At 33.3% G+C, this 10,347-nt stretch overlaps 1 protein-coding gene across 1 annotated transcript; it reads left to right on the top strand.

Annotated features, from left to right (window-relative positions):
- Positions 1-1,217: 1,217 nt before the first annotated feature.
- Positions 1,218-6,322, top strand: LOC143916346 (arylphorin subunit beta-like). Its single transcript, XM_077437388.1, has 6 exons — positions 1,218-1,259; positions 3,087-3,210; positions 3,639-3,772; positions 3,845-4,678; positions 4,757-4,914; positions 4,989-6,322. Exons 2-6 carry the CDS (start codon positions 3,132-3,134, stop codon positions 6,019-6,021), a joined length of 2,238 nt encoding a protein of 745 aa, XP_077293514.1. The 5' UTR covers positions 1,218-1,259; positions 3,087-3,131; the 3' UTR covers positions 6,022-6,322.
- The last annotated feature ends 4,025 nt before the right edge of the window (positions 6,323-10,347 follow it).

Below are 10,347 nucleotides of genomic sequence, written 5' to 3'. Positions count from 1 at the left end.
TCTCACGGACCAGCATAATATTTTAAAATAAAAAGGTTATATATGTATGTATGTACATATGTACATATATGGTTGAAAACTTCTAAACAAATAAAAATAAAATAAAATCTAAGTAATAAAATTTATTTTATTGAATTCAAAGAAGTACAATATGTATATACATACTTAGACAAAGATAAAAAATGAAAAAAAAAACTAATGAGACATGAGCTTGTTTGTTATTAGATAACTTTTGCAGTCGTGGTTTAATCGAAGACAATGCCACACGCAATGGATCATAAATATCCACACTATTACGATGTTTTGTTTTAATTATACTCATGGTTGAGAAACCAATCCGGCAAAGGTAAGTTGATGCAAATGGTAAAAGAGTTTTCACTGCAAGTTCATAAAGATCTGGGAATTCGACTTTTAATTTGATCCAAAAGCCTGCAAGTGAAGTTGTGGTTTCAAAACAATTTTTTTAATTCTTGATTTGCAGTCAGATCAATTAGTTTATCTTCCAAATTTGCCATCATTCCATGGCAAAAATGGATTTCGTATCCATCCTTTTCCCTTTCGTGCATCGTCATCTGGTGGAAAATAGAAATCGAATCGCTCTGACAAATTTGTCAAATGACAACTGATTATATCGCGCAAAGACGTCATAGTAAGCTCCTCTCCTCCTACGTAAATAATATCAGCCAAATTGTGAAACATGTCATAGCAATCTTTTGAAACACGAATCTTCCTAGTTTTAGTTTACGTTTCAACCCATCCGTATTGTCTGCCATTGTAAAACAAGATGACATTCTTCCTTGCATGGATAAGTCAAGGTCATTTAAAATGCGAAAAATATCTGTCAAATAAGCTAGCTTGGTTATACAGTCTATATTTTGAAAGAGTTCTGACATAGGTTGTTGGTTTTATTGTAGAAATATAGCGATCTCATCCCTGAGCTGAAATACTCTCTTCATCACTTAACCCCTTGACAACCAACGTATGTCAGCATGCGATAATAGTCGTTTATAATCAGCGCCCATATCTTGGCATAGTATCCCAAATAATCTTTGTTTGAGTTTGACGCGCACCAATTGATGCAGATCGACACTGACTGATTAATGAGGGGTATGCTAAAGGCGTACGGTGCGTGGTAGCGACAACATCGCAAAAAAGAGTGGGGTGGATAAGATGATGCAACGTTATCATAAGCTATTGTTTTATTTTTTTAATTACGTCTTTCTCCGCGGACCAGTACTGGGCTGCGGACCATAGTTTGAGTATCACTGCATTACATACATTAAAAATTAATAATACAATCCATCAGTTTTCTATATTCAATAATACATACTAGTGCTTCCAATCCCGGAAGGTTACTTCAGCACCGGGATTGCGGTGCTGGGAATTTCCGATCCCGGGATCCCGGTGCTAGCACCGGGATTTCAAATGTATAAGAAAAAAAGTTCAATTGCATGTTTTCATATTTCAAAAACGTTCAATTGCATTTTGCAAACTCTCCCGATGTTTCACGCAAAATATACTCCCACATTGGCATACTAATTTTGAGAGTTTGGCTACATTCTTTAAATTTTCGGTTCGCATCCATAAAATTCTAAGATTAAATAAAACACATCCGAAAATGTAATTAAATAAAGTAAAAAAACATCGATTTGATTCATTGATTCGTTTTATACAAATAGTTTGTACCGTCTAGTAATTATTCAACGAAACAATCTACCTAATATAAAAAAAAACTCCAATTATATTTACTTTATGTAAAAAATTCGGATGTGACCAACCCACGACTTTATCTTTGTATTTGAGGAATATAAGAAGGAAAAACAAAAATCGATAATCGAACATATGTATGTATGTATGTATGTATATATATACACGGTCACACATACCGGCTATAAGCGTTTTCAATAAAAATTGTAGGAAAACTTACACAAGACTAAAGTTCTACTTCCGGCTTACGAACTCCGACCAAAACCTTATCAACTCTATGTTAGTACAAAAAGAATACAAATATACATTTTCAGCTAAATATGTTCAGGGCGTGGAAAGAAACGTTGTCACAACATTTTTGACTTTTCTAAGAGAATAAATCCCACCTGTTTTATTGTATGTAGTATTTTTTGCAAGCCGGTGTCAAAACGGGTCAGAGAAAACAAATGGACTATGATTGTCATTGTTCATTATATAATGTTGTTTTATGATTATTACTTATTATTTTTGTAAAAATAAGATTTATAAACACATTTTTCCAGCACAGTAATCCCGGTATTCAGACTAGTTTCAGCACCGGGATTACCAGAAAACACCGGGATCCCGGGATTGGAAGCCTTAATACATACATATTTTGACATATGTATGTATACCTACATATATTGACATATGTATATATTTTGACATATGTATGTATATCTTGCCACATGTGGTTTATTGTGCCACTGTGCCTAATTTGTTTAGTGGCTAAGATTTAGAAAAAATGCAAAAAATATAGAATAAACCTATGAGAGGTATTTTGAATGTGAGTAGATTTAAGAGTGTTAGAAATATGTTAAATGAATTAGGATGGATGAGTATTAGAATTAGTCTAAATATTAGTACATTGTCTTTTGTTTATAAGTTATTGCCTAAGTACTTTGATGATTATATAATAAGGAATAGCGATAAACATAGTTTTTATACTAGAAATAAGGACAAACTAGTTGTAAGTAGAGTAAGAAAAAATAAGATAGCTGGGGGTGTTTTTCACAGGGGTGTGCTCATGTATGATGCCCTCCCTGAGTGCATCAGGTCTGCTAAGACCATGGATGCATTCTTGCGAGGTGCGAAGAGACACCTCTGTGAGGGACAGTACATATAAGTTAATTATATATTTTAGAGTTAAGTAATTAAGATGTATTTTTTAAATTAGCTTGATAGCTAAGATAATATATAAATAAATAAATTAATAAATATGTATATTAAATATATTATTTAAATTGTTTATTTAATCGAATAACTGATAAAGAAATTATTATATGAACTTTCAATTAAGTGTATCAACAAATACATAATATTCAATTGAGCTGATAATCGCAATCTTGTCATACTTTCAGTATAAAAGAGGCCGAAAATTTTCAATCATTACTCATTTCTCATTGATGATTACCAACATGAAGATCCTTATATTCTTCTTTGCCTGTTTGGCAGTGGTATCGTGCACAACTGGCTTTGGAACAAGTAAAAGAGTTTTTTATACTTGAAATAGTTTTTTACCTTGTTTAAACTTATTATACGGGAACTATGTATTTTTTTGGTGAATTAAAAATTCAGTAATTAGTCAGTAATTTTTTACTAATATTTTCTAAAATAATTCGTCAAAATATCAATTCTATTAAAAAATCATTTCTTTATGCATAAATGAAATTGTTCATTTATCTATAATATTGTCTAATCTAAATGAACATATATTCATATATTACTATTTAACCATTTACTTTATTAACCAACTATTTATTATAATAACTCTATAATAAATAATATGGTAATAAAAAGCATTCAATGTTACTGACCAATTAAATATAGGCAAATATGCATTTTTTGTGCTACATATATTTTTAATATTTGTGTTTTTGTATAATAATATATTACATGTATATTTATTAAAGCGAACGATGAGTTTACCGTGAGACAGAAGAACTTAATCCGTCTGTTTGTACATGTCCATTCGCCAAATGTCTTCCAGGAACAAGTCAATATCGGAAGATCATTCAATTTTATGGCCAATATTAAAAAATTCACAGTGAGTTGTAATATTTTATTTCTCTTACTATATTTTATAAACAACATTTTCTTATATTTTTATTTCTTGCAGAATGAAAAAGCTGTGAGGGAGTTCTATACCTTCTTCAAGAATGGCATGTTGGCTAAAAACACACCATTCGTCATCACCAACGACATTCATAGACATGAAGCTATTGCTCTATTCCACGTTTTCTTCTTTGCCCAAGATTTCGAAACCTTCTACAGAACTGCATGCTGGGCTCGTGAATTCATGAACGAAGGAATGTTCATGTATTCCATGACAGTGGCCGTGAGACACCGTGCAGATTGCAAGGGATTCTATTTGCCTCCACCATATGAAACACATCCCTTCTTCTTCTTCAACAAAGAAGTCATCGAAACGGGAAAGAATTTGAAGATGCACGGAAAATTTGAAACTCCCGACGTGAATCAATTCCATAATGTTTTCCAGAAAGGAAATGATTTCTTTATCAAAAGCAATTATTCTGGATGGTTTGTAGAAACAAATAAGGAACAACGACTTTCATACTTCATGGAAGATATCGGTCTCAACACTTATTATTTCTACTTCCACGTGGACAATCCATTCTGGATGGGAGGATACAAATTTGGATTGAATGAAATGAGACGCGGTGAATTCTTCTTCTTCTTCCATCAACAGATGTTGGCTCGCTTCTATATGGAAAGATTGTCCAATGGTTTAGGTGAAATTCCCAATTTCTTCTTCTCGCAACCTATTAAAACCGGATTCGAGTCAAACTTGAGGCATTTTAACGGATTAGAATTTCCATCAAGGCCCAACTTCTATAACATCCAAACCGAAGACAACGTGTTTAAGCTTCAAGATATGAAAGACTGTGATAGATTTATCAGAGATACCGTTCAACGAGGATTTTTCTTTGATGTATGTGAGATCATTTGAAATATAAGTGCCATATTTTTTATATATATACATATATTTAAACCATTAATTTTTACACAGGAAAATGGCGGAATTTTTAAATTTAATACTCCTGAAACTATCAACGAATTAGGTAACTTTGTACAAAGAAACCCAGATTCTAAATTCGGCCGATTCTTCTACTCCTGTGAATTAGTTGGCAGGAGAATATTAGGTGCTGGAAAAAGAACTACTAGCATGTAAGTGTTTATTTTTTTAACGTACATTTCATAGAGAGTATTGAATTTGTTTTTATGGTTTTATCGCATTTTAGGCACACCTCATTCTCTGGAGCTATGGAACACTTTGAAACTGCTGCTCGCGATCCGATGTTTTACCAATTCTATCAACGATTTTTACATCACTTCTTTGTGTTTAAAAACTTCTTGAAGCCTTACACTCACGAAGAGCTGACCTATACTGGAGTAACAGTTGAACATGTCAAAGTTAGCAAATTATTCACCTTCTTTGATTTCTTCGACACCAATATCAACAACGCTTTTGTACGCACTCAAAACGAAATGAATAAACAGCACGACGACTTTGGTTTCTTTGCAAGACAACATCGCCTCAACCACGGAAAATTCGATGTAACCATCGATGTCAAATCGGAGAAGACCACAGACGTCTTCGTCAGGATGTTCGTAGGCCCGAAGTTTGATCACACCGGTAATATAATCGACTGCAATGAGAACAGAATGAACTTCTTCTTATTGGACGCATTTGACTTCAAACTACAAACCGGCCAGAACTTCATTACACGCAAGTCAGATGAATTTACCACCACCACAGCCGACTTCTTCAGCACTCGCTTCTTAATGGATCATGTGGATACTGACTTCCCCAAAAACACACAATTCTACAACCGCTTCCCAGACAGGCTTGTACTACCCAAGGGCCATATCGATGGTATGACATTCCAATTCTTCGTCATAATCAGTCCACAAGAGACTTTCGTCTATCCCACTACTAAATATACTAAGGAGACATTCGTAGAGCCAAGATTCTTCATGGACAACAAAGCATTCGGTTATCCATTCGACCGTCACATTACAAGTATCAAGGATTTCTTCACCCAGAACATGTTCATGACGGACGTCATGATCTTCCACGACGACACATACAATATGGACAGAACCACTTACAACATCAATAACTTCGTTGACAGAAGTCGCAATTTTTTCAAGACTGAAGACACCGACTTCAACACGGAAACCACCGGCTTCGTGAATACTAATAACAATTTCAACAGGCTGACCAACAAGAATACCAACACAGGATTCATGTATGAGAATACGCACTTCTAAACGATTAATACTATTTATTACGAACTAGCCTGAACTAGAAGTATCAACATATTTAAGCCTGTTTTAATATGTTGATACTTATTTTAACATGATATTGCAAGCATATAAAAATATGCACATGAAAAAATAAAAAAAATAGTAACATACCTAGCCTTTTTATTCATTTATACGAGTAAATTAATATGTAAAAAATATTTGAATACAAACAAAAATACCTAGTGTATGTAAAAATAACTATACATACATACATACATACACACTCGTTAAAAAAAGTTATTTTTAATAAAATTAGTTTAATTCTAAATACAAACAATTCAAAAGATTTGTTACATTGAAAAATTTAAGTATATGTACAATAGGTACAAAGATGTTTGTTAATTTGGCAACGTCTTTAACCCTTTGCCTGCGAGACTAAGTTTTTTAAATCTCACCATCCTTGCGGCATGATCTTGTAAAAAACTATTTTTTCGTAGCGTTATCTCTATACACGCTCATTACTGTGAGAATTAGCGATTTTACTGTCTAAAAAATAGGAATCTAATCTAATAGGTCGTAAGTTAAAGCACGTAATTCAAACGATTGAAATATAGCATTTTTTACAAACGCTTATATAGATTTAAAACATTGATATTTTTGAAGTTTTTTTTTTAAATGTAGTACTATAAGAGTCAAACTGATTTTACAAATAAACCACAATATTCAGACGCGTCTAATTTCGTTGCAAATACTAAATACACCTGAGGACAATATATAATGCCGCTCGCAGAGAGAGACCACTCTCGTGCGACACATATATGTAGATGCCGGTCGCAGTGGAAAGGTTAAACAATTTTTTTCACATGGACACCTTAAATTTTAACGTATATAAATCTGAAACTGACATGATATAACATACATATATAATATATCATCAGAATCTACAACTATTCACTATCCACTACTGGATGAAGGTCTCTCCAACACGCTTCCACTCGTCTCTGTTTTGCGCAACTCTCATCCATCTCAACCCACACATTATTCGTAATTTCGTCTATCCATCTTCCTTGCGGTCTTCTTTTTACCCTTTTGCATCATTCTCTTGGGTACCATTCTAGCACTTCTTTTGTCCACCTTTCGTCTATTTTTCTAGCCACGTGCCCCGCCAATTGGCATTTCAATCTCTTCACTCTATCCACTTTATATATATGTACATATGTAGACTTACTTTGTCATACTTCTCACCCACGTATTCAGCAGCATGGACTAGTGGTTAGCATATCTTGCTATGGTCAATATGGTTACGAGTTCGAGTCACACCGGTTGCTGCTGGCCAGACCTTGGTTTGTGACCAGGTCGATCGTTTCCTATCAGAGTTTGCCAATTTTTCTGATTTTCATTGAAACGATTCCTGCAAAATTGGCTTTCCATCCCCATTTCTCTCGCAAAATCTTGAGTTATTATGTTATATCTCAAGGTTCGCAGGGTTTCTCTCCATAGATGTATCTGTGGATGATTATTGTATAAAAATTCGTATTGTTGTATAAATATTTGTTGATCGTAGTGTAGACGATGTTTGAAAATTCAGTTTGCTATGTTTGACCATAGATGTCGTGTATAATATAATTTTGGATTATGTATATAATTTGGTGTGTTTCTTGATCTACATATATACTTAGTATACTCGTCGCAATGGAGCGATCTGCAATGACGAGTGTACATACATAAATTGATTGATTGAATAAAAAAAGAATATTCCTTTTCCTATATTTCCTCATTATGCCGAGCATATAGAGTTCTATATATTTGAGTGTATTGGATGTCAATGTCCAAGTTTTCCATGCATATGTCATCACTGGTAAAATACATTGATCGAAAATCTTTTTTTCTGGCAAATTGGCATTTTTGATTTAAAAACGGCATTCATTCGTTCAAATGCACTCCATCCTAATTTCATACGCCTCTTTATTTATTTTCCTTTATTACCAAACATGTCTATTATTTGTCCTAAATATATAAATAATGATTGACTACTCTTATATAAATAAATCGAGAGCAAAAAAAATATATTGATGTTATATATTGATATTTCTACCACTGATCATCGACACCACTGAAAATGAATGAATTTGTAGGTCAATGTGAGCAGGCTATAAACGTTTTTATTTTTCTGGAAAGTCATCGCAGTGTGGTCTTTCGATTACAGCTGCTCTCGGCGCAAACGTCGCCGCTAAAAATACCAGAACACATAATAATACAGTAGGAATATAAAAACTGGTTCGTCCGTCTTTTCTGGGACACTAGAGTCGAGGTTTTCTAGCGGTTTTCTCCTGGCGAAACGTAACTGCTGATTTTCGCAGCGGCTGAAACCGGAGACGAGGCAAAAATTCCAGCCATTCACGTTGCCCCATGATCTGATCGAGAACTTAACCGCTCTGAGAATGAAAACCCAAAACAAAAAATTGCACCTGAACATTTCGAGTCTCATAAAGCAAAAATGTCATCATAAATACGCGCAAGGTTACCGGAGTAAGGGGATCGTTGCTTAAAATTTACAACGCCCTAACCCAATCAATCTTCCTAAATAGATTTCAACGTTCAACGGAAATATCTTAGATAAGATATTTTGTATATACTATTTTGTTTGCTTTGGCATCGAAATATATCTTTGAAAAAGAAAAAAGAACTTTCGCATACAAAAAACTGAATTCGTCTTTCGAATGTCGTATTAATGCGCGAGGAATTGCAAAAAACATTTCAAAGGTGTGGAAATTTTTCGCTATTGGCAATTGTGCCAATTTTTAAATCGATTAAATCATTAACATGGCAGGCGTTTAGAGTAACAATATTTTGTTTCGATCTTTTATAATTATTATTTAATATACATATGTATATTTTTTTAATCAAATCAAGCAATTCAGTGTAAGTCAACTATTGTTACCATGAGCTAATAATGAATTGACGGAGAGTTTCCTTTTCTTTGACACCCCCTCCTCTCTTCAAATCTTGAATTATTTTGCAAAAAACTATTTCATCGAAATATTGCATTAAAAAATTCTAAGATCAATCATTTTACAACTATATTTAAGTTATACTACTGTTTTTACCCGGCTTTGTAATATAAACCGCTTAAACATAGCCAATCTAATAGTAAACGTTTTATTAAATAAATTTGAATAATTTTATTTTATTGAAAGTTATTTGAAAAGTTTTATTTTATTGAAATTATTTGAATATTAATTTGTTTTTCTACGAACCAACAATAGTTACATACAAAGTCTCTTTCGAAATTATATATTAGATATTGTATTAGATTCACTGAAATCCAATATTCGTCGACGTTTCTATGTACCTACATACATATATTACACTTTACATATGTTGGACTGAGAATCTCAACAACCACAAACACGTTCGTTATTTATTTATTTGTAAATTTATAACATAGTTTCATTCGGTGGTTCAAATTCTTCGAGTATTTATAGCCACTTAGTATAGAAACAAATCAATGCAGTTATATTATGAAGAAATTTTATATCCTATTCCAGGCAGTTTCTTTAGTTAACATATGTACATATGATAAAATGAGTCGTTTTTAGCATATCTCAATTATAAACTAGCTATAAACTATATAACCATAAAAATATCTCATTTATAAACTAGCCATATTGTGTTCAATAGTAGGAAGTGAGAGTAATCAGCATGATTGTGCAATCGATAAAATATCGCAATTCAAAGGAATTAATAATTTAAAATTTAATTATTTTTTTGAAAAAATATCTTTTGATAATGCCGCGTCTCTTTCCACGATATACGATTCCAAGGGGAGAAAGAGAGACGGAGTATGTTGTTAACAGCGAGTACTTCATACACACGCACGCACGCACGCCCTCATGCACGCATTAGACAATTATTGCATAAGATAATTTTTTACCAAATTTTTTTGTTTGTTTTAAAAGCTTGAAAAGCGCTGTGGGAATACTTACTACTCATTCTTCGTACTGATGAGATAACAAAATATATGTACGTTCGTATAATATATTACATGTTATATTTACCAATCTGGAAAAATGTTGGCATAGCCGAAGAGCATAATCCAGGGAATTCGCTGGATGAATTCCTACACGCGACTATTTCGGTCCAACTCTTTGTGGGACTTGTGGACTATTTGTGGACTAATTTGCGCTGGTCAATGACGATATCTTGCCATTGGCTTGCCACCTATCTGTCGTAGGTGGCAACATAATTATGGAACGGAAACGTCACGCGGGATTTATGTTAACGTGTTTACACGTTGGCCCCCGAATAATCGCGTCAATATTTCACCAAACGTTTTATTTCGTTTTTCAA

Source organism: Arctopsyche grandis, chromosome 9 (assembly GCF_051622035.1).
Source record: "Arctopsyche grandis isolate Sample6627 chromosome 9, ASM5162203v2, whole genome shotgun sequence".
NCBI lineage: Eukaryota > Metazoa > Arthropoda > Insecta > Trichoptera > Hydropsychidae > Arctopsyche > Arctopsyche grandis.
Note: the sequence above shows the minus strand (reverse complement) of the source record. Positions and strands in the feature narration are given on the sequence as shown.